Consider the following 22,269-nt stretch of genomic DNA (forward strand, 5'->3'; position numbering starts at 1 on the left):
AGTGGATAGCTGTGTTGGTCCGTAATAAAAAGCAACATACAAGTCCAGTATCCCCTTAAAGACCAAGATGTCCAGGATATAAACTTTCAAGAGCAAAGCATCTTTTATCAGATCTGAGGGAGCTTGACTTTAAAAAGCTGATAACCTGGAAGTCTTGTTAGTCTTTAAGATGCTACCGGACTTGAACCCTGCTCTTCTAGCAAAGCATTTCCCTCAGAAACAATAGTCCTGATGCAGGAAATCTATGATCTCACGTCCCCTCCCTCTTAAAAAAAAGCTAACCTCAAAGCAGCCACACGGGGACATTCACCACACAAGCCCCACTTTCATAATCTAATTTGCCCCTGAAGCCCCTATTGCTACTATACAATGGCTTTGCAATTTAAAAAGATACTGAGATGAGAGATCCCACTTCAACTTGTCTGGCCTGATGGTTCATAAGTACCTGATTCTACGGCAGTCTCTTAAGTTTCCACCATCCAGACTGCAAAAAAAAAAAAAAAAACCCACATGAGACAATAGCTCATGTAATAGCTTCAATAGTTTTAGTTCTAACAGAAAATACTTAAAAGAAAAAAAAAGGCTAGATTGCAAATCTTTTATTAAAGGCAACGTTACAAAAAGTATCAGTGCAGACTTGTTAATTGTCAACTGTCCTGTAAGAGGTCTGATTTTTTTTTTAATTTCAGCCTTGTTGAAGGACCTCTTACAAGGATGGTGGCATGCCTTCATACTGCATGCGCTTTCCACCGCAGGCTTTTGCCTGCCCGTTGCTTAGCAGCCGCTACTGCAAGGAAGCAGCTGGACATTGAGCTGAACTATTGCTATTAAAATGAAAAATCAGTGTGCAGTCGCTCCTAAAGGCAACTATAACGCCAAATTTGTTTCATACCAGAGTAGACAAACCCACACGGATCTTCCTCTCAGGAGTCTGGTTAGACTGCATTCATACCGGCACTTGGCACTGCATCGGACCAGATCCCACCTCATGCTGGCAAGGGAAGCTGCAGCATCGGCACGTGCATAAGATGACAGTGGGAGATGTACTAGATAGCCCCACACAGCATGTTCCAAGCAAGTGTCAAAGTGGCCTCAGAACTTAGAACTAGAATCAGAAAACTTGAGCAAGAGAAATCCACTTGCCTTTCTCTGTCATATACTTTAACAGGGCATCACAATGGGACAGAAAAGAGAGTGAAGCACACACACACACACCAACTTGTTCGGTAATAGAACAATTGCCAAAGCAGCACAGCTGAAACAAAGGGACAGAGGTACTGGATCTATTTGCAGGATGTGCACTCAGGATATAAATAATACAAGGAAGCTGGGAAGGAGCTTGGGCATAAAAACGAGTAAAATTGAGAGATCACAAAAATAGCGAGTTTAAACAGGTCCCAACTCATTTTGGCTTCTAAAGGCAAATAGATTTCATACGTCTTAAGGATAAAATGCTATCCTCCCCTCAGTTAATGAACCTTTAATCTGGGTTTCGTTATTGTATCACTACATCCTTTAGGCATGTGAAGTCTTTTTTAAAAATCCCTTTGCCCACATGAGAAGAGGGAGTGAAACCCAGAATTCTGAGCAAGGCCTTTTCTCTTAGAAGGAATCCTTTGCTACCTGTGCAAAGGGGGGTATTCTTCACTGAGAAGATTAGTAACAGCAGAAAAGTTGCCCTAAAAGACATCTCGGCCACGTGTGGACACCGGGGAAGGCTGAGTGGGTTCTAGCTCACACCATTCATTCATTCAACAGGGAGATTCAGGTGTGTGCCTCACACCTGAGAGTCCTGTGTCACATGCTTTTTAAAAATCCATTTTGGAGCATGTAGGGGTCCAATTCATATGGGGAGAGGGTTGAGCCCCTCCCCTTGCTTTGCTGACCCCAAAGAGCCACATCAGTTTAGACCCTGCCCTCCTTTGGACCTGATCCAAATCCCACACCAGCATGCCTGAGAATTGAGGTTTAATTTTAAAAAAAAAAAACCACTGGGAGCACTGGACACAACTCCCCTTAGTTTAGTCCCAAACTCAAACTGGAATATTCTCCAACGTTCTTAGCTGCTGGGGTTTCCACAGCAGACAAGAAAGATGGGAGAAGAATCCCTGAAAGACACTTTGGAAAAAAACAGTGTATGCCGTCTTAAGAATCACCGCTTCCCTTAAGGGACCCTTGAGACCTGCAGTTTTGTAATAAGGCTGTTGTCTGTAATCCACTCGGCCCCAAATCCCAGTAACATCCTCTGGCTTGGACTAGCACCTCAGCACTGTCTCCCACTCTCCTGACATACGGTGCTGTTGAACGGTCCTGAAAACTGCACTGCACAGAACTGCCATTCGCATGCAAATCAAGACAGAAAATGGAAAGGGGGGGGGGTTCTTACATTTTCAAGTTATACCGGTGGAGACTCAGAAACAATAGTGGGCCTACACCAGTGCAACTAAATGGTCTGTCAGTTGCTTCTTGGGAGTAAGCAATAGACAGGGTAACTGTACAAGTAGAAGCAACCAGAAAGATGGGAGGAAGGGTGACAGGGGACACAAACCATGAACTCTCTCTCTCATACACACACACACACACACACACACTCTATAATCTGGGGCATAATTAGAAAAGGGGGGGCATTCAAGTCCACCAGGGATGGTTCATAGTGACGGAGTTCACCTATACCTTTCACTTCATGGGCTCTTGCAGCCCTTTATCAGGTTTATCATGACCAGCCCCAGCCGGTAATCCACATCTCCCCTCTGCAGAGTCAAGTGAAATACACAAATGAAGGGCTTTTCTTCCAACAGAAGCAGTTCTAATAACAAATTACGAAATTAGTAATATAATACAAGGTTTTGTTTTAGGTGGTAAAAGAATAGAAATATGGTTGTGTTAGCAAACATTGCTGCTAAACATTTTCATCTTTAAGCTCTGCGTCGTAAAAATCCTCTTCTTTTGGGGTACCGTTATATATTGCATATTCCCAGTGGACGGGGTCTTCTTCAAAAACAGGTTGTAAGTAAAGAGATGGCTCTGCCTTGGATCGGGAGATACAGAAAGCTGCATTGAAAAGACAAAAAAGCAAAGTGAGGACCACTCTAGGCAGCAAACAAGGCTTGACTCAGTACTGCAGCCAATCTCAGCTCAGTGAAGAATAGACTTAGAATCATAGAGTTTGAAGGGACCTCTAGGGTCATCTAGTCCAACCCCCAGCACAATGCAGAAAATTCACAAATCCACCCCCCACACACACACACACACACTCAGTGACCCTTACTCCGTGCCCAGAAGATGGCAAAACACCTCCAGGATCCCTAGCCAAACTGGCCTGGTGGAAATTGCTACCTGATCCCCCCTCCCCCCCATGATCTGCCTAGGTTCAAAGAATAAGCATTGCTGTCAGATGGCCGTCTAGCCTGTACTTAAAAACCTCCAAAGGAGAGCCCACCACCTCCCGAGGAAGCCCGTTCCACTGAGGGACCGCTCTGTCAGGAAGTTCTTCCTAATGTTTAGCTGAAAACTTTTTTCATTGAATGATGCTCATGTCTCATTCACGCACTTCACACAAGTTTTTTGGCATATGCCCAAACACAATGTATGGAAACAGTCCTTTGCAATGTTTTACAGGGAAATTTATAATGGAAAGGACCCTACTTCAACGCTCTTTATAGGCCACACAAATCAACCCCAGATTGGCTAACAATGATCCTATTTTATGTACTTATTATAGGATTTTTACCCCGCCTTCCTGCTTAAAAATGGCCTTCAAGATAGCAGATGGTGTTTTAAAACACACCACAACAAAGCAACCAAGTTGGGGGGGGAAAAAACAGACCCAAGAATAAAAAAATATTAAAAGTTTTTTTAAAGCAGCATTACTGCCAATTCAAAGGCCATTACAAGCACAGGTAAATAGAATGATTTCTCCAGGTGCCTAAATAATGATAATGCAGCTGCTAGGTCGCTATCGCTGGGAGGGACGTCTGCAACCAGACCACTAGCACAAGAAAGGCCTTCTTTCCGGAAGCAGCATGTAGCAGATGACGGGCACAGGGAGAACGGCCTCTGACACAGTTCTTATCTCAGAGGCAGGATCACACCACAATAAGTGGTCTTCGAAAGACTCTGGTCTAGGGGCATTTTGAGGTGTAAAACCATTTATCCAGGTAGCAAGATAGTGGTAATATAATACTCCACAAAGGGGGGGGGCTGCAAAAATCACAGGGGGGGGGAATCGAGGCAGTCAGACGAGGTTCCCTGCCGCTCTTCCTTGCAACCCGCCCTCCCACAGACCCTTCCCTGTGTGTTGCATCAGCAATGCTGTTTTCATATGAAGCAAGAGAGCAATTTCAAAATTCGGCATGGAAGAGGGAATGCAGAACCCTTCCTTCCCTTACCCCAGCTTTTCCATCCACTTGGCATTCTGGTCTCAGCTCCATGGGCAGAAACAATAGTAAAGATGCGAGTGGTGAAATTTACAGCACCCTCCATCCATCTGCTCAGGCTACCCTTTAAAGGACTTCCCAACCTCCCTTCAGTCGTTTGAAATACCTGGTAATTATTACGATGCTGCTCATCACCTTGTGCTACAATAATCAAAAACTAAACAGGTGCATCCGTCCACTTTTCCTGCCCTTCATCACCAGCTATGAATTCAAATTATTGAACTGATTCCCTCTACTGAAACACAATACAATGCTATACCTAGAGTCAAATCTTTGTTTCCTTCCACCCCCCCCCCCCCCAAGATCTGCACATCTAAAAATGCGGCAATTGAACTGATGTGCTTCATATTTCACCTAATCACAAATTCTTTAAAAAAAAGTTTTTCCTCCTCCCTTTCACCCCACCCCACCAAACCCAGAAGGCAACTCGCTAGCAATGGTACCATTCCTAGAACAAAGAGAGAAAGCTTTGTTTCCCATAAACAGCTCATTCCATGAAAGCTAAATTAAAAGCACCATTAGAACTCCCGGACCCAGTAGAAGGGGGGGGGGCTTCTTATTGTAGCATGAAATATACACATCGTCTCAACATAGCCCACAGCAGGGAATGTCTCTCATAAGTACAATGGCTCTTTATCGAAAGAAGGCACCAGTTTTGTGCAAGCGCATTATAACAACAGCCATACACGGGGGCCAGAGTGAAAACACAACGTAGAATTTGCTGCTGGAAGAAGCCATTAAGGGAAGTTTTTCCACAGGAGATGAGTTGTGAGGTTCCTAAGGTGTTTACCCTCCAGTTTGTAGTCCAAATGTCAGAGTGCCCATCTCCATTTCAAACACTGTCCCCTTCACTGTTAAAAGGAAGCCCTTGCACTGTTTCTCCAGCGCCGTACAATCCAAAACTCTGAATCACCACAAACCTGAAAGACAAGCTTGAAGGTCGCCCAAGTCATACCTGCGCTTGCTCCCTTTCATGCCATTTCACAACTCTAAGTCAGCACTGCTGGGGGGGGGGTTCCCTCCTTCTTCCAATCCCCGGCCCCTTTTTCGGCTGTCATAGGCCAAGCATTCCAAAAAGTTACAGAGTCTCAAGAGTGTGATCCAAGTTCCACAGAAAGTCTAGCCCAGTTTAGTGTACCAGAAAAACAGAACACAATCCACATAAACACCTTTTATTAGGGCCAAAGAAGTACACATCACTGTGTTCAAGATTTCGAGCACCAGAAGACAGTGGATTGTGCTCGCTCGCTCTGATTTTATTTATGGGCCAACAAGGCTACTGACAACTTCTTTCTAAAGCTATGATACATGAATTTGGCCAATCAAGAGAGGAACGTGACATCTGGAGGATCAAGTGACCATCAAAAGACTCTCCGAGAATGCAACATGAGGTAAACTACAGACATTGGCCTCTGTTGGACCCTATACCTCATGCGACATTTTCAATTTGCCTCCTAAATTGATGAAGTGACTCCTGTCTTCTCTGCCCCAAAAGGACTTTTGAGTCGCACTGGTTTAGAGAGAAATGAGAGACATTTGCTGGACATAGTTAGTGCCTATGGAATTTGATTTATTGCTTCTTGCCCCCAAAGAGCTGGCTGTAACTTGAAACTAGCACCTTCCGAAGCAGTCCTGCTCCTTGAGCTGGCCTGACCAATCAGGCCCTGAGGAATTTTCCTCTCTTTTTTTAAACTTCTGTGTTTATGGGTCGCATCCAGCCTGAGGAAGAATTCTGGTCCTCGGAAGCTTGCACAATGCTGTGTGTCATTTGGCTGATTCTAATAAAGGCAGTTCGGATCATGCATCTGATGAAGAGAACTTGATTCTCGAAAGCTTATGCTACAATAAAATTGGTTAGTCTTAAAGGTGCTACTGGACTCTTTTTGATGATTCTAATAAAGGTACTATATGGACTGTGATTTTTTTAGAATTTTTTTTTAACTTTTGGATTAACACAATAGCTAACAACGTCTTTGCACTTAACTGGCCTCATTCTCTCATTTTGCAGGACTCTCAAAAAGGACAATTGTGTAGAGAAGCAGGCCGCCATCTTTGCAAAATCACCCCGTCTATTCCGCCATCGGATTCCTTTAAATGGCAGGATATGAAGTTCAAGCTATAAAAGTGACATCTCTACAAAGCAAAGGAAGCTATAAGACAAACAGGCTAACTAGGTTTCACAAAAAGTCAATGAACCTGGACAGAATCCCATAATAGACATTACTAGCCTTGCACTGTAAGTAACAACGTAGGCAGGTCTGAAGACAACGGAATGAGGACTTAACAGGGCCCACCATGCTGGCTGAAACTCTGAAAGGCTTCCCGCCCCAATAATACCGCAACATCATTCTGTATCGCAACCCAGACACAGCTATATACATCTCTCAAGTTTCGTTAAAGCCATAGCTTCCACCCGCTTTGCTATGAGCTGAGCTTATTTACCGCACATCACATTTGGCCATGGATGAGGTCTGACAAGTAACGGAGCTACCGTGGGCAGTCAGAGTGATGCCGCAGAAAGTGTGCTGGGGGTTTGGGAGGGGCACGCTTGGCTTTAGATCCTAAGTCACTCAGTTCAACTGGCTCCATACACATTTGCTGCAGGGACACAACACCACCCAGATCTCCTTTGAAAAAAATGGGGTCAAAATGGGTTACGTTGTACAGCTTGTACAGCTCCAACTAAGGAAACCTCTTGTCCAAGCAAGAACCAGCAGGGCAGGGCAGTAACGGAGAGCAAGTTTAGACTGCCAACTTCATTTGCAGCCCACAAAGAGATCCTTCTGTGTTTATTATTTATTTATTTATTAGGTTTTTATGCTGCCTCTCCCTCTAACGAGGCCTGAAGCGGTTTATAACATTACAAACAACGATAAATATTCTATATTAAAACTAAAAACATCACTACAATTGAGGGGTCCTGCAAATACGACCAATAGCTTGGTGGTTCTCTCTTACCTTGGTTTGAATGAGTGCTTTACTAATGCTGAACTTGTCCGCAGAAGAATCTTCGTTTTCTTTAATGTTGGATTTCTCCAGAACGTCATCTTTGCATTCTGAAAGGATCTAGTAAAGGGAAATCATCATAGAAAGCACTGTCAAGTAATCCAGGATCTAATGTATGTCAGAAATGTGTTTTGAGATGTACACTTCTTCTGAAAACGGGCTATTGAAATCAAGTTTAATCTAAACGATGACTGCATTCGGACACTGGAAACTGGAACATCCTCAAGTCTTCAGCCAGGCCAAACCAGATGCTAAGCAGAATGCTGCCGAAACCATCAGCTGCACGTTTAACCCTCTCTCCATTAATGCCAAGAAGATACCACATCCTGAAGATACTATACCGTCCAAGTGTGCCCACCTGCTGCCAGCAGCCACCAGTGATGTGGAGTGAGGGGGAAAGAAAATGCAGAATGTCATGCTGTGGAAAGTTCTCCTAGAAGCAAGCAGCCGCTCTTTCAATGGCAGCCTTGATTTTCTAGCGCAATGCCTAATTTGGTGCCCGGATCCAGAAGACCAATTTGTTCTTCAGGATCAACATCGCATCGGTGGCCTTCTGAGGGAATTGGTTTCCGCACAATAAATGCAACGCCTTCTATTTCTAAGTTTTTTCAAGAGAGCTGCTTCCATGGCAACACTTTACTAACCCTTGAGCACAATTCTGTACCACTAGCTTCTCATCACAGGCTACTGGGAGTGCTCTGTGATGTGCACAAATATTGCGGGTTCCAACCAGACAGTGTGTGACAACGCAGCACAACTCCTCCACCTCACTCTGCCCACAGCATTTAATTCTTTGAAAAGTGAACATTCTCCCTTTTATTGCTGTGGCTTTTTAGTTCAATCAGTTCAGTTTGTAACTGACACCATTTGTTAAGTCTGGGACAGGATTATCAGGATGATGCTACTTAAATTGAGCCGTACCAAATGTTATGCTAATACCAGGGTTTAAAAAAGAAGAGAGACTATCTGGAATGGTCTAAGATCTCATCATCATCATATAATAATAATATTTGACTTATATACTGCCCTTCAGGGCGACTTAACACCCACTCAGAGTGATTTACAAAGTATGTCATTATTATCCTCACAACAAAACCCCTTTGAGGTGGGTGGGGCTGAGAGAACTCCAAGAAGCTGTGACTGACCCAAGGTCACCCAGCTGGCTTCAAGTGAAGGAGTGGGGAAATCAAACCCGGTTCTCCAGATTAGAGTCCCACACTCTTAACCACTACACCAAACTGGCTCTCATGACTTATCATGAGAATAAGTTTAGCCTACAGTCCATTCATGTGTTATTACATTGTAATCCCGTCCTTCCTCTACAGTGAACATGAACTTTGTGACATAGTGGAGGTTTGAATCTGGGTCTCTCTGGCCCTAGTCTAACCATTATACCACACTATCTCTAACAAACTGAACACTACAAGTCATCCTGGCTTAAACAGAGATTTGGATTTCCTTACTCATTGCAATCTCTTTTTAGACGGCTTATAATGTTTTATCAGACCATGACCTTGTTGCCAATATTAGTTACTTTTCACTTAAACTACTGACTATCCCTAACTAACTCTATCAGCTTGCTTATCTGTTTTTTAACTGCTTCACACTACTTAATGAGCTGGCTTCATTACCCTGCTTATCTTTTTGTGACAGCTAATCATTTTCTAGTCATTTACAGAGAATTTACACCCGAAAGACCCACAACCAAACTAGCACAAGCCACCCCCCCACCCTTGTAATCTTCCCTTTAAATAGCATTTCCAATTTCAGGTGGGTAGCCATGCTGGACTACAGTCGAAGAGCAAGACTGAAGTCTAGTAGCACCTTCAAGACAAACAGAATTTCCAGGGTATAAACTTTGGAGGGTCAGAGCTCCCTTTGTCAGATGCCATTCCCAGTTTGATTTCCTTCCACATATCTGAGGAAGTGAGCTATGACTCACAAAAGTTCATATTGTTGTTAAGTCTTTAAGGCGCCACTGGATTTTTGTTTGATTTCTCTGACCAACTGAATCCATTTCGAAATGGATTTACTCTTGCTCATTTTAACAAGAACATTGCCTAGCATTTTTTCCTTTTATTTTCTTGGTCTCTCGTCTGTGATGATTACATCAAAACTGTACAAAAGCAGGAGTTCTGTATATGAGGCTGGGTTGGTGTATAAGCTGAAGGAGGTGGTAAAAGTTGAAAGCTGACTCGGAAAAGAAAACTCCCAGTAATGGGGCAAGTCTACTCATTGCCACATGAGCAACATTCAGTGTGGAACAGCGTCAATACCTCTACCCGATAGCTAGCCAGAAGGAGTATTTGGACAAAGAACCTTGTGTCATCTAGAAGCAGAGTGCCACAGTCGCAAGAGATATCTGCTCCTCCCGTAAGGTCTCTATGAATTGCAGAGAATTCAGGGCAGAGTCAGTAATTTCATGCTGGCTTTCTAGGACTGCACTACTTCTGTCAAATCCCCAGAGATCCCTTGTCCGACATGTGCAGAGGAAGGATGTGGGGAGAAGAGAGAGAGAGAGGGTCATAATCATATGCAATGGCTGGCTAGCAAGCCAGGGTAAAATTTACCAACTCCTAATTTATGAAAAAGTTAGTTATTTTTCCAAGATTAACTGGGACCATAGTACCCATTAGGGCTAAAAACATACTGCAACATTGTGGGGGTGGGGGTGGGGATTTAAGTACCTTTTGATGAGCATCTATTCCAAGAACAGCTAAAAGGTTTTCCTGGCAGTGAGATTCATTCCAAGGGCATCTCAAACCAGAAGGGTTCCTGGCATGATTAAGAGTTTTCCAAAAGATCCCAGAATCTGTGCTTTAAAGGAAACAACAGGTGTTAATCTAAGATCACAAAAACTCAAGTACCTACACAGTAAGGGTTAATCAAAAAGGGTTAATCATCCTTGCTTCCTAATGCACTCTGGGAAGTGTAGTTCCATGAAGGATGCAAGGGTCCACAGTAAAGAATACTCAGCAGCCTCACTACAAGTTCCAGTATCCTATGGAGAGACCCAGGGCAACCATTTAAAAACGTATATTCTGCCTTTCCAACACCTGCCCAAGGCCGGGATGCAAACTAGCAACAGAGCCAGACTCCTGTTCTCCGATGCTTGTTGCTGTCAAGCAGGTAACTACATATTTTGAGTATGAAAGACTATGTGCCTATCTGCAGCCAGCAGACTGGAGTCAGTTTGGTATATTGTGTGCATTATAAACCATTCCCCTTTCCATGTACTCTTGGAGGAACGCTACAGGTACCTCTTCCCCCAGTGTCTACCTACAGACCGGGAGCACCTTTCCCCCCTGATCGTTTATTACCTAGCTAGCTTATGGCAGATTTATCGGGATGTTTAGCCTGCTCAAAGGCTCAGTTTGGATCACTTTCTGCTGCAGATTGGTTCACGCTGCAGCACCAGGTGGGAACCTACATGTTAAACTCCTCAGATAGAACTTCCGCATCCACTCCAAACATCAGCTTTCAAGGATCAAGAAGCCCATCCATGCACTCATCTGTGAGTCGCCAAGCATTCTACCACACCAGCTGAGGCCTCTGCAGATGTTCCTGACGTGTCTATGCCTGATGCACAAAGAGACCTCCCTGCTCTTCCCGCATCATGGATGAGGGGCCAAAACAGTGACTTCCTGAAGGAGAGTCCATCACTCAGCTCGAATCTGAACCCAAATGTCTCAGTTACAGGTTCCCAGTACTCCATCCATCTCCTACCGATGATCCATTTGTCCATTTGTGCAGAGCTATGAATTACAACTGAAGCATCCCAGCAGCCACTGCACAGGAAGTAGGACTGAATTCTCCTTGCAGTTAAAATCCCTCCAAACCACATGCAGAAGCGTGTTAATACAACAGGCCAGGTCTGTTTTCTACCTGTTAGCAGCGGCAAAAATACTGACTTCAGAAGAACAGCTCTGTCCTCCAAGACATGTTAAATTCTAAAATGGCCCTTTCTTCTTCACAAAGAAAGAAGGGTGGAAGGAGTAGCTTTGTGGCAAAATGGAAGAATTCTGTCATCTTTTATCATCTTTTCTTGGGTCTGAATGAGGTTGACATTTGAGACTCAAGAGTTCGAAGTTAGCAGCCCAAAAGGGACTTGCACATGCGTGCAACAAAACCATGGAACGTGACAACCGTCCTAACCTAGATCTTCCACTCCAGGATATTATGACCTCTTTGTGGCCTGCATAAGCCAAAATTCCCTTTTCCATCCCCCGTTTTCTTTCTCCCCACCCCCTTTTTAACAAGTTCAGCTGCTCACAACATTCCATGTCTCCCAGAGGATATCGAGGACTCTTAGTCTTCATCAGGCTGAGGGGGTGGGCAAACATTTTTTTTTTCATTTACAAAGTCTTGTGTTCAGTAAACCAGAGGAGTCCTTCGAAACCCTCAATCTCACCTGTAGATGGCTATGTCTTACTGCCAGTCTGATAGGCACTTCACCACGGAGCTTCAAATGGGAGGAACATGCAAAAGACTTGTGAGATACGTCTGGAAAGGGGAGCAGAGACATCGCTCTCACGCTCTGCAGAAGGTGGTGAAGGCAGTGGAAAGGCAGCCTTGTATCCCCCGTCCCCCACACCTTCCCGTATGTTAACAGCCCTAGCAGGAAATGTCACCTTCACACTGCAAAGCTCGTATCAGGACTTTGCAAAGACAGACTGCAGTCTTGAAGTAACCTTTCCCAATAGGAGTTATTGGAAGGGACAGGGTAGGTGAAGAGAAAGCTGCTTACCTACCCCTCAAGCGCGCACACCCCAAACACCAACAGCTCTACAGGGAAATAACCTTTTAAAGACGTCAAAGCTCAGTTTTGGGTTCAACAGCGCAAGCAGACCTCCCAAGCTCCCCAATAGTAAATTCTGTAGCATTAAAATCACTTCCCTTGATACAACTGTTTATGACTGTAGCGGTGGTGGTCAGCAGCCTGCAAGTCACTTCCTCCCCCTCCTGCAGAGCTTACAGCAAATTTCCCCATCAGGTTACAAAGCTGAAGCTTGCAGCCTGCAAAAGCTCTGTCCCCCAGAGCTGCAGTGCTATAGAGCTTTGTGTGCCTCCCTCCCAGCTCTCCCCCACTTGTGCTTCCTGCACTTTTCCCCTTGTAAGGTTTCACACATGCTCACTCTTCTACCTGCTTTTGAGGAGTAATGGGAGTCATGGAAAAGAAGTCCTATTTCTCAGAAGTTCCCTCTTTTTCCTCTGGCTCCATTGTTTACGCTAGCAATCAGCAAAGGCCACCATCACAAACCAAGGAACAATGATATACAACTTAAGAATGGGTCCATTCATATACCAAGTAAGATACACAGTGAGGCTTGGACTGGACTGGACTATAGTGTGCATTTTCCAACTAACATATAATAACATTTTATTAATAGTAAATAAAACAGCCAGCAATGGGTCACTACAATGAATGGGGAGACTCCCAAGGAGCAAGGAAAATGCTCTCTCTAATGGGAGAAACAATTTTTGCTGGAATGTCAACAGGGCGTAGAATTAACATAATCTACACTGAAACAAAAATAAGAACATGTGCAGGAAAGAGACAGGCACCAGTCAGTCCATCCACTGGTATCCTTTACTGATCAAATAGGTTCCCTCCATTCCAGAGTCCTAAAAAGATGGGCGTATTTCTTGCACCACCAACTAGAAAAACCTCTTCTTCCAGAAACAAACATGCCCATGTGGCCTAAATGCTCATCAACATACTAATTATTTTAAGAATTTCAATTTGCATGCTGCTAACAGGGTAGGAACAGCCCAGTAGGCAGGTAGTCATTATCTAATATTTTAAATAGTTACCAAAGTTGCATTTTTGTATGTTCAGGAATGTCCACCTCTTCGGTTTGTGTGTCAAGCATCTGATTCAAGCCGCCTATGTTCTCCAAGAACTGTGGTACAGGAATTTCTGGAAAGCTCCGCTTAATAACTTCTTCAGGGCTGAGGCTAGCCTAGAAAAAGCAAAGCAATTCTAGTACACTGAGGCCGATCCCGCTGTTTTAAATAGCCAAAATACTTCGCTTAGGTAGGAGATTCCCTGTGCCCAACACAATCGCAGATTCTCTAACAAGAACTTCAGACTTGTTTGATCAACTGCTCGCCTTCCACCAGCCTTTAAAAATTCAGCAGCACCCTGAATTTCTAATCCATTATCCAGCAAAGGATAAAAGATATTCCATATTGTCCTGTATCTGTTCAGTAAAGAGGAACTTGGCCCCCACTTTTCATCTCTATGGCTCAGTTCAGACATCTTGGCTTGTCTAAACCACTATGACATCTGAACTGGGCTTATGTGCTACTGCCTGTACTCTCCATACATTTTCAGGCAGATTTCTGATTCTACAGAAAGGTCAGACAGCTACAACCTTACTACTTATCCTCTACAACAGCTTTCCTAGATTTCCTGGGAGGTCGAGCAGACAAGCCCCTATTGTAGCTGTTGCAGAATGAAAAGAAGAACACGTCTTTGAGCTCCGCCAGCACTGCATTAACTAGGGCTGAGCAGAAACAAATTCCCTTGTGCATTTAACATGCGCCAGAAAATGCCTCCCATTCTTAGCAGCTTCCATCTCTGGTTGAACACATTTATGTGATTTCTTTCATTTTTCTTCTCATTAGTCCACATGTTCTGCAGACCCATGTTGCCATTTAATCCTATTGGTCACGGCAACCCACGTGATTTCACCGATGAACTCGTAGCACTACACCTGATATAATGTATGGTTGTAAACAAAGTCATATAGGTCACCATGTTAAACAGCAGGGAGGACAAACAAGGCAGAGGGATGCAAGAGCAAAGAGCACCAAGAAGCAACAATACAACACAAAACTGAATCATAGAATCATAGAGTTGGAAGGGGCCATACAGACCATCTAGTCCAACCCCCTGCCCAGTGCAGGATCAGCCTAAAGCATCCCTGACAAGTATTCATCCAGCCTGTTCTTGAAAACTGTCAGTGAAGGGGAGCTCACCACCTCCCTAGGCAGCTGATTCCACTTTTGAACTACTCTGACCGTGAAAAAGTTCTTCCTAATATCCAGCCGGTACCTTTGTGCATGTAATTTAAGCCCTTTGTTTCGGGTCCTACTGCCAACTGGAACAGCTCCCTGCCCTCCTCCAAATGACAGCCTTTCAAATACTTAAAGAGAGCAATCATGTCCCCCCTCAATCTCCGCTTCTCCAAACTAAACATTCCCAAGGCCCTCAGCCTTTCCTCGTAGGGCTCAGTCTCCAGACCCCTGATCATCCTCGTCGCTCTCCTCTGCACCCTCTCGATTTTGTCCACATCCTTTTTGAAGTGAGGCCTCCAGAACTGCACACAATACTCCAGGAGCAATTAAGCAGGATTTTCGGTAATCTGCTTGGCTGCAAAGATGTGCTACTTTCAAAGCAAGTATCAAAATGAGTGAATATTTGCACAACCCAACTTGTAACAGCTGTGAAGTCATGCATCAGCTCCTTACTCACATAACTAGCTCCATAGGAAGCAATGCAATACTTTATCTAGTCAACGATTACCCAAACAACTAAACATTATATAATCAGGCAGTTAAGTCTAAGATGGGCTCAGGCCATTGATTCTCCCCATAATAATCTTTAAGAAAAAAAACTTTTCTGCTGTAAATCACAAGCAAACTTCTGTTAAGCATGAATATAGATTCATTTATTGCATGTCACAACCCAAGATGTTTACTGCTAGCTCTGAGACACAATTAACTGTACAAGCCTGTTCTCCAGATTGAGAAATGCCAAACTGATGAAAAGGGGATAAAAACATAAGACTAAGGTGCTCTTGTGGGGAGATCAGCACTTAACAGAGGAAAGGGAATTTATCTGAATGCAAGCTTAAAAATTGTTCTCATTCTACAGAAAACAAAGTTTCTCTACTTCTCCCTTGCTTTGTTGTGGCTCCTTTACGAAACTACTTTTACGTACAATCAGGTAGAGGGAGGGAATGTGGTGTTGCGATTCTACATTGCATCTAATGAGTCCAAGTGTTGTCCTAGCTCTGCACTGCTGAACATTTCATGGTGACATGGTGGAAACCGACGCATCTACAGTAGTATTCTCCAGCAGGGGAGAAGAAGAGAGTGGGATTGAACGGACAGGGCGAGTGATTGTTAACTTATCAAAACGTACCTTCAAGGGAACGTTAGGGAAAACATCTCTTCTACTGTATTCAGCAGTTCTGGGAAAGATCTGCCCGCATGAGGTAGTACCGTGATTATCACTGACATCCGTGTCATTTGTAGAAGCTTGTTCTCCGTTTAAATTCTCCAAAGATTCCGGTATATGGCTCAGGTTCTCCAACTTGACCTCGCTGAAGCCTTTAAAGTCACCCCAAGTGCTGCTTGCTTCCCCGGCAAAAGCATCAGGAAAACTGTCCGGAGTGGCGTCGTAATTTCCCCCATCGCCGTCCCTGCCAGGAAGGCTTTCCTGAACCACTTCCAGTTCAAAGAGTCCGTTGAGTTTTCTATTTTGGCCAAAGTGGTCTCTGTCAGCTCCCTCGCCGGTTTCAGGAAGTGAGCTGGAACGCGTCTCTGCCGACAAATGTTTTAGAAATGACCAGTTTGAGACTTCTACACGGCTAGGCATTTCCACCATATCTGGGTCCTGCATTTTTCTGTTATGGAGGAACCACTCATGAATACAAACCCAGAGAGCCAGGAAACATGGCTGGTGGTAAAAGACAAAACTGTTAATGTTCTGAAATCATAACTGGGCGCTTCACTGTGTCCTGAATGGTCTGGAATAATGTTGGTGCACAAAACAGTGTGCCCTTCAGCGCCTCCTTAAGTCATGAATGCTGCGCTTGTTTCTCGTCTAGCTTTCTTCCAATCCAGATTTCAGTCTACAAGAGAAGGGTTATAAATAAAGACCTCTCTGATAATACTGTGTGTAAGGCTTAGAGAAGATAAGCCATTAGGCAAGAAAAAAATGTTCATGCTCGGACAAACACATTCCAATGTGATGTACTTAAAGGAACAGAAGCTTTTTTTAAAGACAGCCCTCTGAATTTTTACTTACTGTAACCAGCTATGTAACTAGGTCCACCCGCCCAAGTTTTTGCACTTAACTTTTCCATAGAGCAGACCTCCTGCAACATGGCAACTTTTTAAAAATGAAAAAAAAACCTGAATATGGAATAATTGTCTGTCTTTTTTTTTTAAAGCCTGTAAGCCTGGTTTGGGAGAATTCTTGATGTGTCCACAGCTTCTGGAGAAAATCAACAGAAACCAATTTTGGAGCTGCCTTGTACAAAACCACCAACGAGAGTCCACACTTTGGGCCAGTAAGTGATGAAGAAGGTGCTGAAGCTACATGATCTTTAGCAAAAACTCCTCAGCGCTTGCGGTTTCTAATGCGGGCTCTGATAGGATGTGTCACTTCCTGTTTGCATTTTTACAGGACGGAAACCTTTCAATAAACCAAGCGCAGCAGTCTACTATGCATACGTGACTCCTTACTAGGTCTACTGAAAGAAACAGTAAGGAAGACAGACCCGCTTGGGTCTCTCCCGCTCTCCAAGCATCAAAATCGTTTTCCAGCAAGCATATGGGAGAGAAAATGGAAATGCATATGAAGTATATTCCTCTGCCACCTCCCTCTGAGGGGCAATTAACACACACAGCAACAATATTCTACTACAGAATCATCCTTAGTTCAGTGCTTATATATGAATCAAAATCAGTTCAAAAGAATACACCCTTACATGAAACATATATTCTGGGGTTAGTTTACAATTGGGAAGGGGCTGTGGCTTAGGGCAAGAGCGTCTGTTTGGCATGCAGAAGGTCCCAAGTTCAATCCCCAGCATCTCCCCTTTAACATAAGGGTCCAAGTAGCAGGTAATATGAAAGACCTCTCTACCTGAGACCCTGGAGGGTCATGGCCAGTCTTAGTAGACAATACTGACTTTTATGTACCGATGGTCTGATTCATTATAAAGCAGTTTCGTGTGTGTATTAATGAAAATATTCTTGTTTCTGGGATAGAAGTCTGCCTACGCTGGCTCTTCCATTTTTGGTAGGTTTACTCTTACAAAAAAAGGAACTGCAACTAATGCTTAAGAGTCGTATTTATTTATTAACATTTTATACCCTGCTCTCTCCATCGCTCCCAAGGGGCCCAATGTGGTCATAAATTCAGCCTAACAAAGCCGATGACACTCCCTGTCCTTTCCCACATACACACTGGAGGAGCAGGTCTTGTTTTCAGTGGGTGATATCACCTTGGTGCAACCAGACCATGAATAATTTGTAGTGGAATCTTTGGGATTATCTGATACAATGAGGAGCAGACTGCACAGATTATTATGTACGGTCTAGAATAGACAAGACTAGTTTTCATATCCGGTGCCTGGAAAACAAAACTCTAACCTACCAGTCATCTTGAACGGCTGACACACAATTCATGCTTTTGAGTCACCTCAGTCTCAAAGAGAAAAGGAGGCTGACTTGCAGTCCAAATGCTTTTGCTTGCAGAAAGCTCTAGCCATGTAAGGCTAGAGAAGAATTTCTACTGGGCAAGATGAAGCAACACGTTCACAGAAGTTATTTATGTGCAAATCTAGCAATCACTGACAGCTCTCTGCTTTCTTCAAAACTGATATTGCGTCCGAGGAACGGGAAATCTTTTCCAGCCTAGATGTTAACATGCCGCTTTGTGACCTTTTTATCTGCAAGAATAACACTTCCTATTTCAATGTAACACCGACTGTTACATTTAGCAGAAGCACTCTGGAGGTGCGTACTCGAGAAAACTGAAGTAGGGCACCCTCACTAGATGTGGCATAGATCTGTACAAAAATAAAAGATGGTGTGAACGTACACTTCCACTGCCAGTCACGAGCTCTGACTGTTCCCAGTGTCATTAGTTGTCTATGGACTTGCTAATAAGAGGAAATTCGGTTTCATGCCAGGGTCCACCTCCCTCCAGTTCCTTTTCTTAAAAAAGTAGATTCTTCCCAATAGGTCTTTTTTAAAATCACATTTCACACTCACATATCATCTGGTTATACTCATCGTCTCTGTATAGCAAGGGAAAAGATGCATTCTTAACTATTTGTAAACGGGGAGATGAAAAGCGCAGCTCTAATTAGAGTTACACCTTTCTGAATCAAGTGCTGAGTTTACAAGCACATAACTCTGTTTAGGATTGCTACCTTTTTTAAAATATGGGGGGGGGGCAAAATGTTCTTTTAAATATCAGCTTTTTCCTAAACTTCAAAGAAACCAGTGTTTCACTGATTAAAAAAACGGCAGGGTGGAGTTGGAGGAAGTAGATTATTTCCTCAACTTTGAGAAAGAAATGGAAACCATCAGAAGTTTTCTATTGTTTTTTAAAAAGTGTGTTGAGAGGTTTTGTTCCTTCTTGATCATGGGTTTTTAATTACTGGATGAGACAAAAGGCAAAAATAGAAGCACAATAGTTACAGAAAGGAATTCACAGGGCAGAAGTCCTCAATTCAAATTTCTCCATAGCTCTGAACTCACTACAACTGTATTTTTTTTGGTCTGTAACATTTACTTTATTGGAGATTTATGAAGATATAAACTATATATCTTTATCACCGTTTGTAATAAATTATAAAACTGTTCATGTACCATCTCTCAATCCAAGGCAAACTTTTAAAAAATCTGCACTTTTAAAATGGTAAATCAAGTTTAATTAAGGAAACATTCTCATATTTTTATCCTGTTATTTTAATTATGGATGGAACGCTTTTAAAGCTATGGTCCTATACAATTACTTGGCAAGAGATCCCAGTGGGAAAAAATGGGATTTGCCTCCCAGTAACCATACACAGAATCAAGTCAGCTGCAAACTTAGAGCCAAGCTACAAGTGATGCCTTACACAGGTTGGACACTTGTCAGCTTACCTCAAATTTTGATGGAAAATGCAGGCGTCCTGGTTTTACAGCTTGGCTCTCCATTACAGCTGCAAGACCAGGATGCCTACATTTCCCATCATAACTTGAGGGAAGCTGACAAGTGTCCAACCTGCGTCAGGCATCACTTGTAGCTTGGCTCTTAGACAAATCAGTGTTCTCCCCTCAGGCTCTCATCGGTAACAGAGCATGCAGAGCTAGTTCACAAAATTCTGTGCAAATGTTGCCAGGATAGCACAAGGATGGAAATTTCCACAGTCATCCTTACAACAACCCTGTAAGACAAGTCAGAATTATCACCCTCACATAGCAGATAGAGGCACTGAGAGAGCGTGCCTTGCCTCAGGCCACTTGGTAAGTTCCTAACAGAGCTATGATTTGAAGCAATCAGCATCTGAGCCTTTGGCTACACCAGTGACTGGAACCTTTAAAGAAAGTGCTAAAACAAGGACTATATTGAGTAACAAACAGCAAGCATTTGGAATTACTTACATAACAAGTAACAGCCCAAGCTGCGCAAAGAGGCCACGGGTTTAAGTGTCACTTTTGCAACAAATTCAGTAAGACGGCGTTAAGCAATCAGTTTTCTCTCAATCTCAAAACCAGTTCAGGGAAGTGATCAGAATCGCCACACTAGGATCTGGAAGACCCAGGTTCAAATCCCGACCTTGCCATGAAGCTCACTAGCTGTCCATAGGCCAGTCACACATTCAAGTGCACATCAGCTGCTTTACACCAAATCAGACCACCGAATCTCTCCAGGTCAGCACTGTTTAGTCTGACTGGCAGCAGCACCCTCCCCCTGGATTGCATAGAAGTTTTTCACATCGCCCCACCATCTGATCCTTTTTAACGGGAGATGCCGAGCAAATGCTCTACCACTGTGTTACAGCACGGAGGTACCCTGCTTCACAGGGCTGTTGCAAAGATAAACTGGTGGGAGAAAAAACTATGTATTCCACCCTGATCTCCTAGGAGCAAGGGTGGGGAGGTTAAATAAATTACACAAATGGAGGAGAATGCTTTCCACCTCCAACACAGGGGATGCTACTGGACAACTCAAAAGGAATGTTGTACAGAAAATGCATGTGAAGTTTTTCTGAGTACTGATAGTACATTATTACTATTATTATGCAATGTTATCACAATCTACCAGATGTTTGGGCTGGAATTTTTGGTTCCTCACCAACTCAAGTTTTATACAAGAATCTAGGAGCCTGTGCCCTAGTATGTGACAGGTTCCAAGCAGCGCAGCAGTTTGCAATTGTCCAGTTGTTATCCTGTCTATACATATATCAGCTAAATGTTCAGTTAGTCCCTTTGGAATCACCCCCAGCGCTCCTATCACTACTGGAATAACCAATGTATGTTTCACCCAGAAACGCTGAACTTCATATCTCAGATCTTGATATTGTGTTATCTTTCCAATCTTTTTCCTTAATTTGTCTGTCACCTGGGATTGCCACATCAATTAGTTTCACCTTCTTACTCCCAACCACAATCATAGCAGAAGTATTATGTTCCAGTTTCTGATTGGATTTTTGAAATCCCACAACTTTCTCATATCTAGCTTTCTCAGGCTTATGTTTCCATCAATATTTCAGCGGATGGTCGCTTGCACTTCTTGCCTAAATCTCAGATCTTGATATTGTGTTATCTTTGCAGCCTTTTCCCCTCAATCCAACTGTCACTTAATAAAAAATAACAACAATATTAATAATAATAACCATTAATAATAATTACAGCAACAATAACACTGACGACCACAAAACCGCACCTTCCGAGGAAGTACGTGCCCAGCTCTTAAATCCCGGTTTGCCACCTGCCCAGTGGTTGTTGACACACAACCTACCTGTCGCCTGCCTCCGCCTCAGCATCACAGAGGAGGACTGACGAAGACGTTCCTGAGCGGGCGGAGGACCAGCGCCGAGGGGAGGCCGCGGGCAGGAGCCCGTGGGGATGGAGGCTGAGGAGAAAAAGCCACGGCCTTACCCGCCCCGCGCCTCACCGCGCACCTCCGTCCTCACCCGACAGCGGCTCTGACCAGAAAGGAGCCGACGGGCCGACCGAACGGCAGGTGCCGGCCGCGGAGCACAGCCGAAATCGGATTGGACGGTTCCTGCCCGGTGAGGCGGGCTCAAACTGGCTCGCGTTGCTTATTGGAGGACACAGCTGGAGGGGGAGCGGTTGCTAAAGGTGTTGCGAGGAGAAGGCGGAGCGGATGCAAAGTCAAGGGGCGTGGCTTGCTCGGTGTTTTTTTTTTTTTGCCTCCGCCCCTCCCTACGGTCGCCTTGCGGCTTCCAATGTGAGATGCGTTTAGGCGGGGGCGTGGCTTTGGGATTGTCTGCGTAAGAAGCCTCGCGCGGTGCGCATCATCGAGAGGGGTAGAGAACGTGGGGGCGTGTTCTGAAAATCCCGTGGGCGGGGCTTGGGGTTGATTGTGAGCTCCATGGCAACGCTTCTCTGAGGCCTTGTTTAGGCCAAGCTGTGTATAAAATCATCATCATGAAATAATTAATACAAGAAACTGGCCCTGAGCTTTGGAGTATTTTGTGACTGATTCTGGCTGTGCCTGGAGAGGGCCACTGGTGGACCTTTCAGGGTTGCCAACCTCCAGGTGGTAGCTGGCGATCTCCCAGAATTACAACTGATCTCCAGGCCATAGAGATCAGTTCACCTGGAGAAAATGGCTGCTTTGGAGGACGGACTGTATGGTATCACACCCCACTGAGGTCCCTCTTCTCCTAAACATCGTCCTCTTGAACTTCCATTATCAAAATTCCAAGAATTTCACAACCTGGAGATGGCAATCATAAACCCCAACTACCTCACAAGGCTACTGAGAGGATAAAATGGAGTTCCTTGACGTTCCTTGATAATAAATGGATAACTAAGAATGACTTTTGACAAGCTTTTGCTTCAT

At 44.0% G+C, this 22,269-nt stretch overlaps 1 protein-coding gene across 2 annotated transcripts; it reads right to left on the reverse strand.

Annotated features, from left to right (window-relative positions):
* Positions 1 to 602: 602 nt before the first annotated feature.
* Positions 603 to 21,377, reverse strand: CLBA1 (clathrin binding box of aftiphilin containing 1). Of its 2 annotated transcripts, none has more exons than XM_054970174.1 (6): positions 21,199 to 21,377; positions 15,595 to 15,995; positions 13,257 to 13,405; positions 10,130 to 10,259; positions 7,395 to 7,502; positions 603 to 3,051 (listed from the first exon to the last, which is right to left on the reverse strand). In XM_054970174.1, exons 1-6 carry the CDS (start codon positions 21,221 to 21,223, stop codon positions 2,884 to 2,886), a joined length of 981 nt encoding a protein of 326 aa, XP_054826149.1. In that variant the 5' UTR covers positions 21,224 to 21,377; the 3' UTR covers positions 603 to 2,883. The 2 variants fall into 2 exon arrangements, with proteins under 2 accessions (XP_054826149.1, XP_054826148.1); XM_054970173.1 differs by having other exon boundaries at positions 15,595 to 16,306.
* Between the last annotated feature and the right edge of the window lie 892 nt (positions 21,378 to 22,269).

Source organism: Eublepharis macularius, chromosome 2 (assembly GCF_028583425.1).
Source record: "Eublepharis macularius isolate TG4126 chromosome 2, MPM_Emac_v1.0, whole genome shotgun sequence".
NCBI lineage: Eukaryota > Metazoa > Chordata > Lepidosauria > Squamata > Eublepharidae > Eublepharis > Eublepharis macularius.

What these genes read in the sequence shown, in the direction of transcription:
- CLBA1 (XM_054970173.1), bottom strand. Translation starts at nt 16,074, where the DNA reads ATGCAGGACCCAGATATGGTGGAAATGCCTAGCCGTGTAGAAGTCTCA. An exon ending in GAATAGATGCTCATCAAAAG is followed by an intron (nt 7,503 to 10,129) that starts GTACTTAAATCC and finishes TCCCTTTACTAG; the next exon opens with ATCCTTTCAGAATGCAAAGA. An exon ending in AAGCACTCATTCAAACCAAG is followed by an intron (nt 3,052 to 7,394) that starts GTAAGAGAGAAC and finishes TTTTCAATGCAG; the next exon opens with CTTTCTGTATCTCCCGATCC.